Below are 22,828 nucleotides of genomic sequence, written 5' to 3' on the forward strand. Positions count from 1 at the left end.
AAGACCGGCACGACAGCAACAGTCTGCAGAGTTGAGCGGCAGCTAGAAACCCTCAGAATAGCACAGAGACAGGCCGAGGACTTCTGCAGCTCTTCATCTACATGTGGACGTGTAATTCACGTCTGGTAAACAACCTACCAACTTGGCTAAACGCTCCATTTGAGTTATGCCGCTTTTCAACACACGTCCATGATGATCCTCTGCCTGTTTTCAAATCTATTCCTGTCATACCAAAATATTTCAGTGAAAGCTTTGCAAGGTTACAAGAAAGACAACTAAAACCCGCCAACGCCATGCGCATTCTTTGTGGCCAGATTTAGCAGCAGCAGCAGCTCGTGCTTGAGGGGACACATCCTGACAGGGTCCATGCTCGGACAGAGCTTTCTACTTCATGACATCTGAGTGCAGGAGGATTTCTCAGACACTCTCATGTTTCTGCTTTTATTCTCTCTCCATCAATCCTCTCCTTCCTCCTCGTGTCAGTCCCAGAGGAAACGGATATGGAGGGCGATAAGGAGCCAGATGGGAGCCCAGCTATGAATCCAGACCACGGGCAGTAAAAAAAACAAAAAACAAAACTAGAGGTCCACTCACAGCAGCCGAGGCAGGCTTGTGTTATTCTGTCAGCAAGTAATAATCCAGCGTGATGATGGTCATGTGAATTTCGGGGCCCACCGGCAACTCATCATTACCTCAGTAAACAATTTTGGCCCACATGGCATACAAGAGAGATGACGAGGCGTCCGAGAGCCAAACACGATCCAAACCACGGAGAACTCAGGCAGCACACGCACCTCCACCAAGACGGGCTTAGGGGCCCCTGGCACTGCTGCGGTCGGGCCCTGATTAAAGGTGCTTGCAGGGAATAAGTGACACAGGCGATTAAGAAGGCAAATTCCAAAGTATTCAAAAGTGGCCAAACTGACATTGAAAGTCTTGATATCCACTGTGAGATGGTGCAATAAATACAGACAAGGACACTGAAATATAATAATAATAATAAAAAAAACCACCAAAAAAACCCCCACATCTCTGTGGTCTGGATGAATCAATTTTGATGTGGAAAAAAAAAAAACAATAACAACTGTATTTCAGCAAGTTGCATCAGTGAAAGACGCCATTTGGAGTTCAAAGTCAAAGTCTAAAATTGAACAAGTTGGTGGCTTTCATGGTCAAACAGTTGTCACTTCAGTTTAGATCAAATGTGACAAGCGGTGGGCACCGGAGGGGAGGCGACAGGGGGATATCTGCAGGGTCGGCGAGGGCGTAAAGCCCAACATGCAAAGTTCAGTCTTGAGACTTCAGTCCCTGCACATCCTCTTGGTCCCCCTCCAGTCAGACCTCTCATTCTCTTCCTGCTGCTGCTCTTGAATGCTTGAGTCTCCCCGTGTCGAATGATGGATGTGCAGAGTTTGACACTGAAGGCAGCCGTTTTCACTTTCACTGGTCAAAGTGCGCATTTTCTCTGCGCTCATCTGATTGTAGGAGGCGGGCTGAGGAGCACGATTTATGACATCACACCAGGGGGCACAGGAATAAATCCTAAAAACCAAGTTTTAGTCACCTGAGACTTAGAAAAATGGACTTGTGTGACGAAGACATTCATGAACCTACTTGTTGCACTACCAGACCCACTGTTGCCCACTGGCCAGAAACCAACAGCAGTACAAGCACAACAGGAACTGGGTTCAGTTTTTGTTTTACCATCAACATCATTGAACTTCACGGCAACAAATTTGAAGAAATGGACTTTTCTCCATCCCTCAAAAGCTGTAAACTGCACTGCTACTTTTGACCTCCTGTCCTGCACAAACTTGCTTGCGTGCGTAAGCAAAAAAAAGTAAAGGTGCGGCCATTTTTTTTCTTCCAACAGCCTGTTATGGAGACGATTGAAAAACTTTTGGAACGCGGTAACAACCTCTGGGATTACTGACTTTACAACAGTATTAATCCTTCACACTGCTCATTACACACAAATGCAGTTATTTGGCCTTTTTTCCGGGATTTGTTTCCTCAAACTCTGGTGCACTCAGAACAGAATATAAAGTCAAGGAGGAGGGAGCCCGTGTGCAGCGGTTGAATGGGTCAAATGTGAAATATTTACACATTTGTATCTTCTGGAGGGTTGAGCGAGGGAGTTGCAGCTCTTTGGCGATTGTAGAGTCAGACACACACTGTAAATGTGACAGAAAAATGGTTTAACAGGACACGAAGTGAGTTGAAGGGCGTTTTCACACCTGCCTTGTTCAGCCCGGCTGAATCTGACTCTGGTGTCGGCAGGTGTGAAACCAGCAATCACACTTGGGTGCAGACCAAAATATCACACTGAGACCCTTAAGCAGAGGCTCTGGTGCACTGTGACGACCTGATATCGGGTCAGAATTTGTTGCCTTACTAAGCTACACAGATCTTGTAGCAAGTACACAAGCTAGAGGCTTGGGAAGGTATTTTATACTTTTACAGTCAAAGAACTGCAATCCAGGGCCCAGGACCTTCTGCCTGTATTTCTGCCTCCCACCCCAGACACATCAATGCAGCAGGAAGGATGTCTCCAGCAGGTTGGTCTGTCTGTGTACAGAAAGACCAGGGGGAGCTTTGGTCTTACCTGTTCCCAGGTCAGTGTGCTCCTGAGACATGTGCTGGCTCTGATGGACCCATTCCCCGTTGCACTTGAAGAAGATCTGCAGAGCGGGTCGAGCTTGACACCGCAGCTTGATGGGGTTGCTCTTGATGATGTAAGCATCAACGGGCTCTTCCAGGAAGTGGGGAAGCGTCCCAGACTGGCCATGCTGCAGGTTTTCACCTCGGGAGCCTGAAGAATAAAATCACATTGAACAAAACTGTGTAAACAAGACAAACAGAAACACTCCATCACAACGTAAAAGAAGAAATGATTCATCAGTCGCAGCAAGTTGGCGAATTCAAAACCTGATGTTCTCTCTGTCAAAGTGTCTTCAGTGCAACTGAACCTCCGCCACTGCCCCTCACTCTCCCCCCGCCAACAGACCCTGCTAGTAGCCATTATTCCTCTCAGAGTCTCCCTCAAATAAATCGTCCCAGAGCACAAGAAAAGACAAAGCACCAACAGGCCATCAGCCCAGCCCACCATCCAGTCTGTGCCGCCGCTGCCTCACAAAACAATCATTTACAGAAAGTTGCCTGTATCCTCCAGAGCATCACAGCTTTATATGTTAAACACTGACACCTGAACACTGTTTCACAGCCTGCACTTTATTTTGCAGACTTGCAAAATACCTGCATGCATTAAAAAAAACAACAACCTCCATCCAGGCAGGTGTCATTGTTTGCTAACCCAATTTATTTGGGGAGGTTACAGTTGCATCAGCTGCCTGGGTTTCTATTTCAACAATTGACAACAGCAGAAAGACTTTTCACAAGATTCTCTGGGACTGTCCAGGAGTAGGAGCAGGAACAAAGGGCAGTGCAAACGGATTCTTGTGAAACGATATCTTACAAGAAATGTTTTGCACAATTGTGCATAATTTTAAGAATGTCAAGCAGCCCGAGCTATCGGTGCAACCGAGCGGCAGTTGCAGGCAGGCGGCCGGTGTGGAGAGGAAAACCTCGCCCTGCTGCCACACCGTCAGAGATGTGCCAGTGACAAACACTAGCTCGCATGGGTTTTGGCCTCCGTGCTAGCACGTCCACCTACACAAGCCACCTTCCATGCTGTTGTTGGAAAAACACCCAGATTTGTTGCCAGGAACAGGGCAGCAAATGTTGTGACGTCTCACTGAAAAGACCCGGTTTTGTTGCCAGAAGAAAAGAGCGCTGCGGAGATGGCAATGACGTTTTTGCAGGTCAAACTAGAAGTTAGCATCGCCATGAGTTCCCCCCATCAAAAGCCAAGAGGATTATTGCTGGAAATCACGGCAAACAAAAGTTTAATGTGACTTACTAGTTTTGTTTCAGCAAGAAAATCTTCACAAATCAACATCACCAATTTTGAGATTTTTCAAGCAAAAATGCAACGGTACAGGTACAAATTTGATGCTATGAAGGAACTACGTACTACTAAGTACTACTACAGTCAGAGCTACTCAGTACTATCACGACAGCCCCTGTAGTCTCCTTCACCCACTTGTTTGCAACTGCTGTTTTCACACATCAACACTTAAAAATGCACAAGTACGCTTTGTATTAATGTAGTTTATGCTGCAGAACAGAGCGTCTCACTACCTCATGGTAGCGTTAGCACAGAAGGGAAAGACATTTCCAGGTGTCAGGACGTGTCCCTGTGCCACTATGGCTGCAAATAGTCTTGCACCAAGAGCTGCAAATGTCTTATCGTCTCACTCCCGGCGCCTGTTTCCGCTGGTTATATAAACATTTCAGTGCATTACTTCTCATGGCTATGTGAGTGACTGATAACAGGGCTGGTGACGCGTAGACATCACGGCGGAGCCTATGACAGCAACAGAAGAGACACAACAGGTCTGCCAGGGTAAATATAATCCACAGGCACCTCAGGACAGAAACACGGAGGACACGCATCTACTGACTCCTCCGATCTTACTGATTCACTAAAGACACATAATTCAGGTGAAGAGCTGAACAAAAGCCCACCGTAAACACAGTTGCAGGCACTATTCCCTTCTTCCCCTGCCTGTCTGACGTGACTTCCAGTCAGAGCACGTCTTGCTAGTTGTAAGGCACTGCAAGTGTAATTAGACTTTGACTAATCCCCCAGTTTTATGGAACCTGTTTCATGCAAGTGTAAAAGGTTTAGTGAGGCAAACTGTCCTGCATCCGCCCTCCCGATCCCGACTCCCCGCTGCACACTGCATGTTTCTCCACAGTGATGGGCGTACCTCTGAAAACCCCATCAGGATTAGAGAATCCACTCTCTCCTTCTCCCTGCTGCTCTCTAGCTAATCTAATCCTCCTACCTTTCCTGCCTGATGTCTCCTGATTGAGGGGAATAGATAAAAGACTCTGTGTGATTCCCTGGCGGTGAAAATCACAGCCCGTTTTTCGGCGTTGCTCCCCGCATTCTCTCCAAAATTCCTGGAACTGAGGCTTAACAGAGACATGCTTTTAATTTCAAAATGACTAGCCGCAGGCAGGCTTTTCTTCTACAGAGTGCTCCAATTTGTTTTGTGCACGGAGCATTGACATGGCCTGTTTGTGTTTGCAGAGATGCAAAACTCAAGACGTGAATGTGCATCCAGACGATGATAGATGGGAACATGAATACACATCTGTGGAACAAAGCCGCAGCCCGCCAACTAATGGCTCATTTGTTAATAGATCAGGTATTATTCTAATACTTAGCAACATGGCAGTTTAATGCTTCTGCCTGCAAGTGAAACCCTGAATGTCAACAAGGAAAACAGGGAGGTTTCATGAAGCGTCGGAGGCTTTATTCAAGGGAAGAGTGTGTTGGATTAAGAGGGATCTATACTGGCAGAGAGTGAATGCTGTATTCATCCTCAGAACTATGTTTTCATTAGTGTACAATCATGTCAAACTCTTATTCTGTTTTCTTTAGCTTAGACTGCTCCAGGGATGTAGGCAAAGCCAAGTCTCGGTTTGTATGGTGGTTTTTGGCTCAAGGTTTCAATTTGGCTTTTTTTTTTTTTTTTTAAGGATGCGAAGAACTAAAACATCCTCAGAAAATGACACAAAAAATCACTCACACTGAGGTAATTCAGTACTCAAGAGACTATGAAAGAATGAGGTTTCCTTTAAATCGTCAAGGGAATTTTTAAGCCAACTGTGGTTCTGTTCCAAAATAGAAAATGTCGATTAGGTGTGTTTCCATTTGCTGGTTTACATACGCGATGTAACGCCTCCAGAGGAGGGCGGTGAAGGCAACGTTACACGTGACTGTGGCCGATGAATCGTGCGAGATGATGAGCCGTGTACGAGCTGTAAAACGCAGAACGGCCTTTCTTCGGTTGAAGAAGTTCTGACTGTTCCTAAGTAACAGCCTCTATACACAAGGTGATGCCGATGTTGGGAGAGAAAGACAAAGTTTCGGAACATGAAGGTGGATGACAAAGCCGGAAACAGCTGGTTAGTCACGCGGGGTAAAGAATCTCTGCGTTCTCCACGTTTTGCAAAAACAATCTGAAGCAAGCGTGACAACATTTTTATGAAACTGAGGCATGCTGATGGAAACCCAGCCTGAGAGCTAAACTACGAAGAATTATTTGACGCGCAGTTAGAGGCTAAAGACTTGGCCAAAGCCAGGGTAAAAACAAAAAGCAAAAAGATTATTTGCTATGTTCTGCCCCCAAATGTAACAGCCGCTTCCTTGGCCCCTACGCATCCAAGTCTCACGCTCAGTTTTCAAGTCATCCTGCGAACAGACAAACAGCAACGATGAAAGCACGCAGACGTTTTGATGGTGGAGGTAAACCCACAAAGACCATTCAAAGCCGATTTCCTGCCTCTTGTGATGTGGCGTGTTGCCGTCGCGCTTTCAGTGCTCGCCGTCATTAGAAAAATGCTCTTAAGTTGGGTTTGCTTCCACTGTGCAGGCGCACGTCTGAAATATAATCAGACACAGGACGTTAGCAGCTGACCTGCACGGCTAACGACGCCTGGTGAGGCTTAAAATTCAGGCTAACTTTTTCAGACCTGCAGGCGGAACGTTGGCTTGTGTTTCGCATCCCTAGAGTGAACCCTTCATGGTCCTGCTCCAGAACAGACGAACCTTGAATTGGCAGCTTGGATTTGGTAGCACAAATACACCAGTTGGAAGACGACGAAAGAAGAGGAATTAAGTGTTTGCTGGCTAATCATTTTGTGTTGTGAGACATTTGAAAACCTAAATTTCGACAAGTGGGATCACATTTATTATTTGGCACAAGAAAAAACAAGCAAGTATGAATCCTCGACATCAAAGAAGCAGAAACCTAAAGACGTAAAACCAAGCAGATGGCATATTGTGAAAGATGGAACAGGAGAAGAGACACAGAAAAGGGAGCTGGTGTGTTTTAACCTCAGGCTGCTTGTGGGACATGTGACTCCAGGGAGACTCACAAGCACTTAACTGTCTCTGGGAATCGCCTCTTTGCTCTTGAAATTGCTGAATATAGATCAGAAAGTGCAACATCCAGGACTATGGGAGGCCCCCTCGGCTCTGCACCCTGTAGTAAATAGACACATGGCGACAAGATAAATCATGCTATCCTGTGAAATGTGGCTCCAGCAGAGTGGGCCGGTGTCGATGATGCTGCGAGGATTCAGAAATGACTCATTCACACCCAGTGCTTTGTTCGTACATGATCTCAGAACAGACCGTAGACCAATATCTCCACGCCATATGCTTCAGGAGACCACGGCACCCCGCGCTTCACAGTTTCCAGAGTGATCTACAACCAATGCTTCAGCCTGGCAATAACACATAAGGGGCACAGATACATCTCGCCCAGTCCGAGAGGAAAACAAGACATCACTGCCAAAGGGCTGAGTGATGGTTCTATCACACAACCTCTCTGTCTCTGCCTCTCTGGCTGCCTCGTAAACAAACTTTTATCCGGGAAATGCAGTCTGCTAATAGCCTCGCAGCAACCTGTACGAGAACTCCTGAACGTTTTAATTTCCTCAACTACATCAAACTCCGTCTATTCGCAGGCAAAATTAAAAGCAACGGGGAAGGGCGGGTCTGTAATGTCAGCTCAGTGTGTTCATAGCTTTTAGTGGAAATCTAAAGGAAATGAGGGAGAAAGGGCCCCTTGCTGGCTGGACTAATGTGCTAAAGCCTTTGGGTGGTAGCACAGGCTGTTACACACACAGACACACACAACAATGGCTGCCGCTCCAGCACACTTGTAGGGATTTGGAGAATTCAAAGCCAATAGCCACGCTGATGTTTTGCCAAATTCTCAAAGAAAACTGGAAACTCATCTTCAAACTCTTTTCCATCTCTACGATCAGAGGATCCTCTATAGAAGCCAAGAACAGCCAAGCTGGTAATTACTTTTTTTAAAGCCACTGTTGAGCTCACCACTTAATTACTGCATGATCTTGAGATAATTAAGCTTGTTTACTTTATTTATCTTGACCAAACAAAAGATAACAAGTTAATTAACTCATTATTTCAATTAAAAACGGCATTTTTCTTGTGACAACCAGTAATTTTCTTTAAAGTTTTGTGATATATTTTATTTCTACTATGGGCTTTTTAATGTTATTATGAGGTGGGGATGTGAAATATGTGTTTTTAAGCTCTCAAGGCAAATTTCCAGTAATGGACAATGCTAAACATCTATTTTCTAATTTGTTATTTAAAAAAACAAACAGCCTGTTATTTTCTTTAGTGATAATCCCAGTTAAACTGTTGCAAGCTTAGTTATCTTGATATAACAAGATACATTAAGATGTTTAAAATTAATTTAAGAAAAAAGGGCTTTTTGCTTTCTTGAGACGAGATTAATTAAACGACTATGATGAGAAATCGGGCTTTGCTACCCTGAGAAAAATAAAGATAAAAGATGCCAAAATGGACTCACTGAGTTATTTAACTTGCTAACTGATCATGAAAAAAGCTATCTTGAGATAAGATAGGTCAAGATGATATAATTCTGTCTTTATCTCAAGAAAAGACCCTTTGTTTTCTGAAGATAGACAGATAAATGAAGGTGTTGTCACACGAGAACAAGCTTAGTCATCAAGATATATCAAGACTTTTAAATTAACTTGAGAAATCTGACTTTGTCTTGAACAAAGAATCAAAACAGCTCTCAAGAAACCGGCCCTTTGTTTGATGATTTGCGATAAATGTCCTTATTATCACGAGAAAACCGGCTTAGTTTAAAAAAACAAAACAAAAACAGCAAATACACGCTCGGCCATTCTGGGCTTCCGTAGAGAACTCCTGCTTCGCTGCAGGTCAAAGTCAGCGGCAGGTCCTCCGACAGCTCTACACGTGTTCTCTTAACGCTGCCATGTGGTGGGAGGACACCGACCTCACAGCTCACGCTGATGGATCCCGGCCCAGTACTGACGGGCTGCGCTCACCTACTATCTCCACCTACGAACTGCTGGAGGATCTCCCAGCAACCAGCTTGGAGCAAGAATCAGAAGAGAGTTTCACTGGAAATCAACAAACTGGCTTGATGTTTGATCGAAACTGTCACATCATTGTCAGAGTGCTGGAATGGATCCCTGCAGGGATCAGGTTCCAGAGGCATCTCTGTGCGTGTTCAGCTCTGTCACGCTGCAACACACGTGTGAACGTCTACAGCTTCGTTCCATCAGTGCTGGATTTCTAAGCTCAGATGCAAGAACGAATCCATAAACGGGAGAGGCAGAGAGAGAAGCTGACATCAGAGTGATGTCCCCCAACGAGGTCATGTGATCACCAGCAAGTTTCGCTCTATTTGTCTCTTGTTCTCTTAAAAATAAGCCCTTGATGAACCTGTTGCCAGGACGTTATTTTACACGGGACAAGTGATTAACTCTTGGAGGTGACTGAGAAACATCTGTTCACGACCAGCGACAGGACGTAGCCAGCAGCGGCGTCAGGGAGGAATTTCAGTCAAATTCCTCTGCGATGCTGCAAAACCTGGAACTTCTATTCTCAGACGTGTTGAAGGGAATGTTTGATGCGTGTTCAGAGAGCTCCCCAAGGCACGCGCACGCTCTGATCGCTCAGTGGTTTTAATGAAAAACTTGGTGTTGCAAGTTCTCTTGAACATGAACGTGATTTCAGAGAGAGAATTTGACGTTTCAGCCGACTCAGACTGTGCTGGACGCTGCCTTCGAGAGTTTGTGTGTTTTGCTGTTGTAAACTTTGGCCTCCGGAAGCTTGCTGCAACAAGTTCCTGGTCAGTTTTGTTTCACTGTTTGAGGACAATTACTTGCGGGTTAATATGGGTCCTGCAGCTTCATGTCACAGGAAAACAGGGTCTTCACCTTTCAACACAACTCAGATCGACGGCTGTAGTCTTCTTACCTTTTGATACTTGACACCTTTGTAGAGTCTGTCTGCCTCCACAGCCAGAAAGGTTAATCCGCGTCTACGTGCATGTCTGCTGTATTATTATTATACTGAACTTCCCTACAGCAGCGACAAGGCTGCCAGACTATTGTACTTGTCACGCTAGCACACCACGTCCTCTCTGAGTAGACGGAGCATCACAAAACTGCAGCAGTGGGAAGACTTAGTTCATCAGGTCTGGGTTGAAATATCCCGCTTCAGTCTGAATGGCGTTTAATGGAAGGAAATGAGCTCAGACGACAGCTTGACTATGACATCATGGCTTATTTAAAAATTCTAAATGTCTCAAATGTGAACCTCCCGCGTCGGACATTTTCACAAATATTTGAACAGAACGAATTTGTTCAGTCCTCCAACGATTTTGAGGCTCCAAAAACCAAAAAAGAAAAAAAAAAGAAGAAGAAAAAAAAGAAGAACCAGTCTGCAGCTTGTACTTTACAGGATTTATCTGCGGGTCCAGGAGTAAATCTGAGAGGCTGAAAGAGAGAGAAATGGCTTTAATAAAATGTGATGTTGCTTTATTCGCTGGACAGAAGCAGCAAAGTAAAGTTTCTCAACAACTTAAAGGAAATACACAGGCTTCAGTATTCACAAGGAGGACCCAGCTTAGCTGAGCCACGAATTAATAAACTAATTCACCGATTAATTCTTGTTTTCTTTAATTAAGGGCTTAATTATTTGTTAATTAATTCACTCTTCTTGTTACAAGTTTGATGAATAAGTTAGCTGTTAGTGAATTTTATTTAAGTAAACTCTGCCTCTCCTGCTAGTGTGTGTTTGTGTGTGTAAGTAAATACATGAATAAATACAGCTTGGCAATGGTCAATGTTGCATTAATTATATATGCGCAGGGTGAGGTGTGTTCATCGACAGCATTGACGCGGGTCCATGCAGCAGATGGATGGTGTAGATTGAGGATCAGAGGTGAGGCTAGCAGAGGAGACGGGGGTGGAGGGAGACTGAGGCAGCAGATGATGGGTGGGTGTCTGAGAAAGTGAGAGGCGCTGGGGGAGCATCTGCTGGGATCAACACACACCACCGCAGGAAGGCAGAGCGCAGCATTCCCATGCAACACAAACCTGCACATCCCAACAGAAGCTTCAGTTCAGCCCCCCCCCCCCCCCCCCCCCCCACCACCACCACCCAAACACGCAGCCCACTTCCTGTCTGTCTGCAGGGAGCTCGCCACGCTGCGCCGCCCGATGTAACTTATAAAACCACATCGGATTGAGTGTTTTGCAGACACGATGAGAACACGAGAGCTTATGGTTGGAGGTGACAACGTTCCCACAACGCTGGAGAAGAGAACCCACGGGTTCTATTGATTTCTACAGCAGACAGATCCAGTCTGCTGCTTAAAGCGTGTTGAAGGATGTTCATTATTTCATTCAACATGCCCACTTAATCAAACTCATTAAGCCATCCAATCACAATTTCTCTACTTGTAGATACTAATGGTTACTTTTGGCCAAAAAAGAAAAAAAGAACTGCTCATCCAAAACACTTTTTTTTTTTTTAAAGGCACCAGAAAAGGGCTGCTGCTGGGATAATGGAGGAATAAACAATGAATGTTGGATGAAGGGACATTCTAGAATATGTTGCCTCAACAATGTCCTGCTCAGAATGTTGCAATGTTTTCTCCCTCGTCAGGTTAACAATAAACATGGATGAAACTGTTTCTATGAGACATTCGCAGAAACCTTATTAGCCACGGTGTCACACCCCGACCGTCTAGAGTCGCCGGAATGTTCCCTGACGTCATTTAAATCCCCGCCATGTTTCTGAGAATAAGAAGATGCGTGACTCGATTCCAGCAGCATGTCAACATCCTAGCGCTCCTCTCCAACTCTCCCCGCTACTGCTGGCAAAGACTCAAAGGGATGGTTCCCCCCCAAAAAACCCAGTCACCACTTACTCACCCTCACACTGCTGGAAGGTGAGGCTCTGTCGTGGGTTTCACAGGAGGAGCTGCTGAAGAGATCTCCCTCACAACTGAAGTGGATTGAGGCCAGTTTTCAAATAGAATTTATTAAAAAAAAAAAAAAAATCCCCATCTTATAACCCTAAAACTCCTCCATACAGCAGGCGGCAGCTTCAGGAGTCTCAGATGGCGTCCTGTAAGGACTCTCAGGACTAGAAAACGTCACCTGACCTTCCGTCGATGAGAAGGGGAGTGGGTGACGACTGAGTTTTCATTTTTGGCTTAACTATCCCTTTGATGATCTAATAATAATCCTAAAAAGGTTAATATTCTAGAAGGTTATCACCAATCGGAACATTACCCTACGGAGACCAGAGCTCCGCACAGGTCACTCTCAGAGGGTTTAACATGAATTCCACCGAGGAAGCTCATAAACTGACGCTTTTAAAAACCTCGCCGTCTCGAAGCTAAACGATCATGTAATTCCGACGTCAATCCAAACCAAAGTATGAATGCGGTCAAGGTGGCGCTGCGCGAGTTGGTTTCATTATTCAAAATCTCAGTTCCTTTGCCGGCTCTCCTGCTCCTCCTCGCCGTGACCCCCGGCGAGCCAAACAGCGACTTCAGTCGGACTGCAGAAGTCCTTGGAGCTTTAAATCTCCAACTTGTAATTTCTTTGCAGCTCAAGTCACACAGGCAGCGCATTTCAGCTTCGCCTTCCAGACTCTTAAAAACAGCGTAGCCTCAACAGAAAGTTATGCCGGAGTGCTTTGTTCAAATATTGATGCGAACCTCTCATCCGTCACGTCAGAACACAGACACACACGCACACATACGCTGCAACTTTTGTGTGTGCAGCTGCTCTCGTGCAAAAGATGCACATGTCACATCTGACTCCGATCATGTTTTTCAGCTTAATAATCTCAGTTAAGGAAAATGGCTCCCTCTCTCTCGTTTTTGTTTTAAACTTAACATGAGTGACACCCACACATGGGAGCTGCTCAGTACAACCGATGTCTTATCTTTTGGACAGCAGAGCCGCAGGGGGAGCTGGGAGTCCTGTTTAAGGGCAGCAGGATGGTGGGAGATATGAGAGCATTATTCATACACTCCCCACCTATAGAGTTATCCAGTGTATCTGCGAGGGGGAGGGGCAGGAAGTGTTTTGCATCAGATCAGGCTCCCCGTTCCTCCAGCTGAGGTAAAATAAAGATGACAGATTGTCAAGGCACAAAGAAGTCTGGCTGGCTATGAGAGGGAGGTTCACGTCCCCTTCACTTTGCTAAATCATTGTTCTCCTAAAATTCCCCCGAGGGTTCCTGCAGTCCTACAGCAGCTATTTACACATTTGAGGAGTTATACAAGTATGATTAGGGACAAGCACGACAACCAATTTGGTCGTAATGTTTCATTTGCTAGACTGATATAAAGTTTGCAACAAGTCGAGGACAAGTGAGGACACACCTCCGAAAGAAAACTGAGGGGAGTTCCTCAATGTCAAGGACAGATCCTGAACTGCTGCATTTAGAAGCCGCACCATCATCGAGTGCCGTCGCAGGAAAAGTTCTAGTCCAGAATCCTTCATAACCAAACAAGGGGCCTCAAAAATGGAGGTATGAGACAAGAATATTCCCTTGTATTGGTCCTCAAGAGGCCAGGAGTTCAACTTTTGACTCACAGAAAGGCTACAAAGTGAACTGAGGGGTTCCCAATCGTATTTCAAAGAGGCTCTCCTGCAGCGACAAGCATTTGTCCCTCTATTTAAAATGTCTACCCACAATCCTCTGCGCCTGTTCTGGGAAGGGACATCCAGCCCCACGCGCGCGTCATCGTACGTAATTTTCCCTTTGGAAAATGGGTTTTGGTCTCAGAGACGAACCAGAGGACACCCAGAGAGTGTTGGCAACCTCAAGGTGATGTCATCAGATCCGGATCAGATCCAAACCCAGTCACCTGTTCCTCGTTCTGAGGGTTTTCGGGTTTTTTAAGGTTCATAACACTGACGTAACAACAGGGTAGAGAACATGGTGTTGTGAGAGCGTATTAGCCGAGAAGTTCAATGTTTGTTAAAACTTATTCCTTATAACTTATAACTTAGGATGAAAAAAATGAAAAAAAAAAATCTTAAATGACGAGTTCAGTTAAGGGATCATCCTTAGTGATGCGCTTTTTTTAAGGGAATTCCTTCCAGGGATTCATCCTCGCCACAGTTTTCAGTGCCGCTGTTATTACTGCTGGTAGCCCAATCACAACATATTTCTTGTAATAAAACTTTATTGTGTAAAAAAACGTTCATCAGTCTTACAACTTACTCAGATGCTATTTAAGCGCTTTTCCCCCTCATATTAAGTGTACTTAAGCTATTTTTTAGGTAGTAATTAGACATGTGGTACTTGGCGGGGCTCTTTTTTTTTTCTTTTTTTTTTAGTTAGAATATCGACATATACGTTTTTAAATACAGGAACGTCAGTAATTGCATTGCTGCTATAGGAGGTGAGGTTGAGTTCTTCCTTCTAAATTATTTCAGACATGCAACACTGGAATATACTGTGTTGTGTCAAAAAAAAAAAAAAGGTCTCAGGAACTTAAGTGTGTGCGCGCGCCCTCGTGCAAGCGTACAGTCTGTGTGAATGTGTGTCACCTACATACACTCAGGTGGTATAAAGTGTCTTCATCAATGTTGTGACAGCTTGCCAACCTGGTTTTGGCAGGCGGGAGATAGTGCTTCCCTCAGCTCTCCCGATAATCAAAGAGTAAACACGCCGCAGCAAAAGTGGGTTACCTGGATGTCAAACTGAGAAGAAGAAGAAGAAGAAAAAAAAAAAAGAGTCTCCCATCTCTATCCCATCAGGCACTTCGCAATGAGGTTTTGCTTAGACGCGTTTTAATGCTGCGAGAGAAACAAACTCATCGAAATAAATGCGACGTGCATTTGCATACGCCTTTCATATTCAATATGTTTAAAAAAAAAGAAGAAGAAGACTTTTGCTCCACCAAAGAAATGGGAAGCGTGAACAAAAACACGACAAATGAACTGTAAAGAGGGCAGGATAATCCCAGAAAATCCATTTATGCTTGGGACTTTTAATAATGTATGACCAGCTTGAGAGGTGGACACCAAACTACACGTTGCGTGACAGTTTTGCCTCACCGTTTCATTTTTTGCTGAAACTCTTGGCTGATTATGTCCTCTCATACCGGCAGAGACGTTGATTTACCTCAAACTGAACTTGCAGCTCTTTAGTTGTTGTTGTTTTTTGGGCACAATTCCGACTTCTGCTCGACGTCAAATGACGAGCTCGGCCATCGAGTCCAGATACCGACGCCAACAAGTTGGCCAATGACATGAAAAACGTGATTTAGGTCATAGTGCTTGCGAAACAAATGCAGTTGTAGGTTAACGATATCAATGCTGATTTTTGGAAGACAACGGGAGTCATGCGTCAGTCTCCCTTGCACCTTATTTGCTCCTGACAGTGAGGAGTCAGAATTCCATCCGCAGCTAGAGGGATTTCTCACTCCAACATAAACAAGGAGTTTTCTTTGTTTCAGCCGGCGGCGCCAGAAGGAGTTCTGAAGTGGAAGGGAGCTTTAGATGCTATTGAACTTTTTCAACCTCAACCTCCTTTCATTCTCAGCCGATCCTACCTTTCTAATAAGTAAAATATGGTTAGAAACAAATCCTCCTCTTCTCATCGGGGTCACATCGGATGAAAGTGGTCGCGGCTCTTGTTCACCGCTGCCGTGTTGGTCTGCAGCGCGCGTAAGCCCCCAGCACTCCTGAGAAATACGAAGACATGTTTTTTTACTAGCCAGAGCCTCCTGACTCAGGTGTGCACGCTCTCCTCCAAGAGAGGCACCTTATTGGTGCAGCGAGAGATCCCACCCAATGCTATAAATCTCTCACGGCTCACCCTGCCGCCGTGACACCACTACGCACACTCATGCACGTGACAGGTCCTCAGAACGAAACTGTGACTTTACCACTTATACCCCCACAAAATCAGAAAGTGGAGGGAGACTAAATGGCCAATGGGCCGAATTTACAGCACTTTTCTAATCTACGACCACTCAAAGCACTCTACAATTCCCACACACATCCACATTTGTTGGCAGAGAGGACTTGGAGGTGCTAACACATTCATACACAGATGGCAAGGGCATCAGGAGCAATTAGGGCTCTTGCTCAAGAACACTTGGACCTGATCTCTAGAGGAGCCTCTGATCAAACTAGTAACCCTCCGATTATTAGATGGCCACTCGACCTGCTGAGCCGTGACACCATCTCACATGGGACTTATTACGTTTCTACCTCAACTCACAGAAATACATGGAGAGGACCATGACCTTTTAAAACAAACACAAAAGCCAATTCCGTGATCGTAGACATAATAATTCTCCTCCTCCTTCTAGCGTCCTACGTGGAACACTCTCGTTTTAATCACACTAGACAAGCCCACGGTACTTGCAGGTACTATAAGTTTGTAATTCTTTGTATTTTGAGTGTAAACTCAAAAACTTTTTGTTGCTCTGCTAACGTGCTGCATTTAGCTTGCTATGCAGGCTGCATATAGACATTGTGTATGTCAAGGGTTTGGGATGAGAACAGCTAGGGAGGGGGCACCTGAGGGCAGGCTGGGAGGCAGGTAGAACAGGTCAGGGTAATTTATCAAACAAAGTGAAATAAACAAGGGCTTACACTAGGTGACAACAAAGAAAGTCCAAACTCACAAGTCTAAGCTGCATTTATGTAGCACACTCTTGACTTCAGGGTGCTGCAGTGGTGCAGTGGTTGGCACTGACGGAATGCGCACTCGAGGATTTCCAAATCTAAAAGAATTTTAGGTTTTAACTGAGTATTGACATTTTGTCATCAGAATGCACTCTCAACTTCCGGAACATGGAGTCTCACAGAAACTTTTGTGGCCAAATGTCCCTTCGGGGAACGAGCCTTTACCCCAAGTAAAGGAACTCAAGTATCTCCGGTCCTGTTCTAGAGTGAGGGGACTACGGTGCGTGAGTCGGGCTTGACAATCGGAGCAGTATTACGTTCACTTCAATGTGCCGTTGTGACAAAAAGAAAGCTGAGCTCATGATCATGAATTACGGGTCATGACCAAAAGAATGAGATCATGGCGAGATTGTAAGTTTCCCCAGGAGGGTAGCCCAGGATCCCCCCGTCACAGCTGGTCCACCTGGCCAAGGAAAGAGAAGTTTGGGCTACTCTGCTAGAGCTGCTACGGTATTTCAACGACCCAATTTCAGTTAAGTGGTTTGAGAGGATGGATGGATGGATGTGGACAGTCATTGTTTGGGTCGATGACAAGAAAAAATTGGCTACAAAGACAGAATGAGGAAACATTTGTAACATTGAGGCTTGACAGTGAGTTGGAAATTAATTTATTGACGGTCTCAAAACGGTAGCTAGAGCTAGCTACATGCTAACGTACGTGCCAGTCTGCCTACTTTGGGTTTCTGCTCCAAATTCCATCACTTTTCAAAGGTTTTTTTTAAGTCAGTCGCAAATGTCAAACATGTTTAATATGAATGACTAAAGATCGGGGAAACAAATCCAGTTCATAACTACACCGCAGGCTCATTGGGGTTGATAATCTGAACAGATCAGCTTCAAATCAGGGACACCCTCAGGAGTATCAGGCAAAACTGATAATGGGGCCAATTAATCTCCCCTGTGCACCCCATTTTAGATTAATTTAGACTAAGTTCATCTCATAAATGTCATCCCTGTGATGGACGGGTACCCTGAGAGCTCATTTGCCTCTCGCCCGACGTCTCCCTGTGACCCAGAGACTTTTACAACTACTCCGTAAACTTGGTCATTCACCCATTTATACACACAGAGGCGGCAACGCAAGGCGTCAACCTGTTCATTAGGAGAAATTAAGGGTTCTTGCTCAAGGGCCATGTCCAAATGAAACATGACAATTAAGAGAAAAGCCAAGAGTCAGTGCCCTTCACGGTTTCTTTTGATTAGCAGCAACCAACGCATGAGTTTTCAACAGCGCTGACGAAAGCGGAAAGTCGAAACGTTGGTCGCTTTTTTTCCCCCACTCCATCAAAAGAAACCACCAAGGGCACAGACTGCTGGCTTTTCTTCTTTATTCTCGGTACATCCCATGAGCCGTACTCCACTAAGGTGAACGAACTTCTTTAACTTCCCAACACACTTTTCCGATTCAAATTAAAAAAAAAAAAAAAAAAAACATGAAAAAGCTGGCGGTGATGGCGGTGGGGGACACGAACAACAGGTGGCAAAAAGAAACAAACAAGTTACCAGGCTGGGAGTACTGGGAGAGTAACTGGTATTGCAAGGGGAGGATAATGATCTGGTGGAGAATGGAGGGGAAAGATAAAGGGCGGGTGAAAGGATGAAAGCTTTGAAAGACTGAACAATGACAGATGCAGATGTGGATTATAAACCATGTAACATGTACCGCAGCATCTGCCATTGACTTTCCGCTTCTGCTTTGGTGTCGTTTAAAAAGCAAGCCTGTGCTGACTGACAGTGACAGCAGACAAAAGACGGTAATTGCTTACTTACTCTTTTCCATATAGCCTTTGATCCATTTTGTCTTTTCTGACAGATAAGAGACAGCGACATAATTAAAGGCATTGTGTGGTGTATACAATCTCGCCTGCAATCACTCTGGCAACCTGACAGCTCATTCTAATGAAAGCCTACTTTGTAAGGGGGCTCCATAAATAAGTAAAAACCCAGAAAACAATCCTTTTTCTCACATTTTCAGTCCACTTCTTACTGAGAACTTCAGTAGAGGACACAAAGAAGAGCAGGTCTCTATGAATAAATTACGGCGGTGTGGCCATATGTGAGAAAAGGTTTAGGCCACCAAACTTTATTTTAAACGAGGCTTTAGTGTCAATTTAATAAACTTTGGCAGAGGAGAAATGAGGTTCAATGAAAAAGCTAATATCCTGTTAATGACGAGGTGCGCTGCTTCTGGCAAATGAATTGATGTCATTAATCATCTGTCATTATGTATGGGGTTGATTGTGAGGGAAGCTGTTTTTTCTTCTGTTCGCAATTAGTTTTTTTTTTTTTTTTTCTTCCCCCCACGAATGTCTAGATTGCACAGTGATGAGCTCGTGATTGTACGGCAGAAAAGACAATTGGTCTATGTCCTGGATGTAACCTCAGGTTTGATGGTAGTTACGTGAGGTGATATTTAAAGCAGTGTAACTCAAAGTGGCTGTAAAAAAGCAGGATGACGTGTGGCTGTTTGTGTGTCAGTAATCAGGGATTAATATATGGTGATATTAGTTATGTTCCTGTCTCCTTCACTGCATTTACTTTTTCATTTGGCTAACGAAAGAATATTCGTTGTGTTCTACATTTTAAATCAATGCGACATTTCACCAAAAAAAGGTGTCTTTTTGTATTTCAGCTACCCACAAATGAGCATTTTGGACATATCGATGTAATTTGTTCCCTCCCGCACCGCTTCTTTGCCATGTACATTCAGCTCGAGGCCAATGGAGCGCCACAAAACAGCAGCAAAACTTTCCAGAAACTTCAGTTTGCAAACTCGGCAGCTCATCGTTCAGAGTAACCGACATCTTCTTTATCCAGCCGCATGCTCAGTAATGCCCAAACACTTTGATTCAAGCTAAAAATAAACAACCCTTCCACCTCCTGATCAAAGTGCGGACGAGTCGGTTCAACTGAATGCGCCGGCTGGCCACGCTCATCCAAAGGTGGCAGTGGGAGGGTCTGTTTGGATTCAGGGTTCATAACAAGGAATGTCTGGATTAAATCTAGCTGAAACTGTAGACCCTGGATCCTGAAGACTGTTCCAGGCCATTCGCAGGATGTAGAGATTCGCAGTATCTTTATAATATCATACAGACTTTCATGAAATGTCTTGATTCCATGCGCTTGACAGAAGAAATGTCTTCTCTTGACCGGACTCTCGATCTGTGAACCAGAATCCCTATTTTGACGCAATGGTCGATATCGCTGAAAAACGAGAGCAGATTTTGATGAGACTGGCAGGGGCGATGGTCTGGATCGTGTTCTGGATCTGTGAACTGGAGAACTTGGATTTGTGCTTGGGAGGGAAATGTATCAAATGATTTTGATGACAATAAATTCATATTCTGTGACCACACTGAATCCTTGGCCGGAGGATGCGCTCTGCGTGTGTTGATATTGCATTTTTTCTTTAATCCGGCTTTGTCTTTACCGTGAACGCGCCCTCATCGATGCACAAGGATGATTTCATAGCATAATTAACTTGTTCATTTCTGCCATATCTTCTTTTGCCGTCTCAGCACGTGCATCTGCTCCAGAAGATTCTGATCTGATGACTCAGCAAATCGGGTCAGTTTTGCATCCATTACACCGGGAACCATTTCGTCCAAATATTATTCACAGTGAGACGTGCAGGACCGGAGGACGTCATCTGTGATTGCGGTGCAGCTCCACTTGCAGTTGCAGCTCTACAGCGGAGATTAAGAGCTGAGGTTCGGAGTTCATCTTTAAAGCTTCATAATAGCCTTCAACATTTTCAAAGGCTTATCTGTCATTTGAAAGCACTCTTTCTACTATACGGGAAGGTATTAACTTCTGCCTATAACGGTCTGACTCATTCACTTACATCAACTTCACTTTCCTTTCCCCTGCGGAGATTTAAGTAGATGCAGCAGGGAAAAAAAAAGAAAGAAGATGGTCCGCATAATCCGGGAGCACCCAGTAATGACACGGCAATATTCCTGAATGCTGTATCGGGTGAGACGAGAAAATAAAAAGACAAAAGAATAGGAAATGACACAAGGATTTGATTGGAGAGGTTCAGGAAATGGAGGTCAGAAAAGCTCTTGATATTTAAAATTCATGACAATCAAACGCCTGCACAGTGCTTTTCCATGTCTCTGGGCATCCCTGCATATATCAAACGGGAAAGATCTCTAATGGCCCCTGAAAAATTCAAGAAAGGGAGTAACTTTATCCAGCACCTCGTTCCTCTCTCTTTCCATTCTCCCACCTCGTCTGTGATTATTTTAGAGTGCAGGGGCCAGAGGTTCAAAGCACAGCACCGGAGCACAATCTGCCCTGCATTTTACGTCCCAGTGGAGGTCTTCAAACCTTTCTTTTAACTGGCCCAGTAACGCTACCTGAGTGGGTGGGGGCTACAAGATCCAGAGCCAGAGAGGCTCCGAAGAAAACGGCATGTGATCAAGATGCCATGAATAATGGACAAAAGGACAAAGTTGAGCCAAAGGTTAATAAAGAACAATCCTGCGGCTGGGGACGCCAGCCACTGACTTTTTAATTGGATGGGAGATATTTAGCCACGTATAAAAGCTCATCAAGAGACTGAAGGATATACAAGCATATGAGTCACTGTAATACATAACTAATGAACAATTTCCCATCTTTCTTCTTAATAACTTATTACGAGTCACGGTGCTGCGCCGAGGATTAATCTTTAAAGAGCAAAAAACAAAAAAAACAAAAAAAGCAGCGAAACAGGAGAAACGCCATCTTTTATGGTTGAATACCCTCATTTGTCAAGCTCAGATGGACACGGCACAAGTATGTCAACACAGTTTTGTTGCTGTTGTCACACACGTGGCGCTTCACTCCAAGTAACGGAGCAAATGAGCGTGTGAGCTCAGCACCTTGTGGCACCTCCTCAGCACACCGCGTCCCAGATTCCACCTTATGTAACCTGATTATTTGTGCGCGCCACGCAAATACTCATGACAAAACAAAAAAATGGCACTTTCATTACTCAGGGTCCCAGGTATTGTGGGCTAGTCTGCTGAGCAGGACCTATGCATTGCAAATGTTTGCTTTCTCAGCACGCCGATATGTGAGATTCATGAAAAAGGAGTGCTGAGTAAAGCTAACGGAAGGACTAAAGAGGAGGAGGAGTACGTAATCAGCTGCCCGTGTGGATATTGTGTGAATGACGTGTAGCGCGGGACTCCGGATCGAAGGCCAGCTCTCTCCTCATTAGGAATCCAATTTGACTTTAATTAACAGGTTAAAGCCGACCATCAACCTGCTGCTGCAGCTCACCATCACAGGCAATAACGCCTCAATTAGAGGAGCCTGACAGCGCGGAGCATGAACCCCTCAGTCAGACCCGCGACCGTCGAGCACACGTGCCTACAGAAGCACCTGCTGCGGTGCGTTTAGGCAAATCCTGATATTCGGATGGGTGGACAACGGCAGTACTGAGTTGTACTGGAAACTCCAGTGTGTGTGTGTGTGTGTGTGTGTGTGTGTGTGTGTAAATGTGAAGCTGGATTCTGCTGGCACAGTGGTGGTGTGCTCTTTCCCTGAATAAATTAATGCTTAAGTAACGTTTGGATAATGCCTTGTAAGCTCGCAAATCCCGGCTGATCACAGTGACGGCCTAATTAAGAGTTTGTAAATATAATTACCTTATAAAGGAGGCCCGCAGGTGACATCACGCGGTAGTTTTGTAGTTCTAGATGCAAAAAAAAAAAAAAAGGAAGCCATGATGATTTAATTTTGATCCGTATGGAGATTATGCTGCATTGTCTTGTCTTATCGATACTCTGATTGTAAATTGCTGTTTTTGTGGTTGTTGTTTTTGTGTGGACCCCGACGACAGCCATCACATACTTCGTGGAGGATAATGAGGATACACGTAAACAACCGGAAAACCCTCCGAGAACACACTCTTCAGCCGAAGGAGGCTACGTGGGTGACGAAAAGTTGTGTTTTTCATTTAATTGTCGACCGAAACTGAGGCAAACTTAAACTTTGGCAAGGACGGGAAACGCTGGCAGTGTTTGTGCTACGCTCGGCTGCAATAAGAAGGAGACGAAGAAGAGGAGGAGGAGGAGGTGCTGGCCATCTGCAGCCATAAACCAGAGAAAAAAGGGGTGGAGAGGAGTTACTTTCAGGTAGGGAAATAGTA

At 44.9% G+C, this 22,828-nt stretch overlaps 1 protein-coding gene across 1 annotated transcript in view; it reads right to left on the reverse strand.

Moving 5' to 3' along the window:
- The window catches only part of LOC147243695 (netrin receptor UNC5D-like), a 179,008-nt gene that overhangs the window by 68,563 nt on the left and 87,617 nt on the right, over positions 1 to 22,828 (reverse strand). Inside the window, exon 2 of the mRNA XM_086186476.1 lies at positions 2,606 to 2,812. Coding sequence (XP_086042602.1) covers positions 2,606 to 2,812 — 207 coding nt within the window. The remainder of the gene's footprint in view (positions 1 to 2,605; positions 2,813 to 22,828) is intronic.

Source organism: Aulostomus chinensis, chromosome 19 (genome assembly GCF_037954235.1).
Source record: "Aulostomus chinensis isolate RoL2024-O1b breed Wild chromosome 19, RoL_Achi_v1.0, whole genome shotgun sequence".
Lineage (NCBI taxonomy): Eukaryota > Metazoa > Chordata > Actinopteri > Syngnathiformes > Aulostomidae > Aulostomus > Aulostomus chinensis.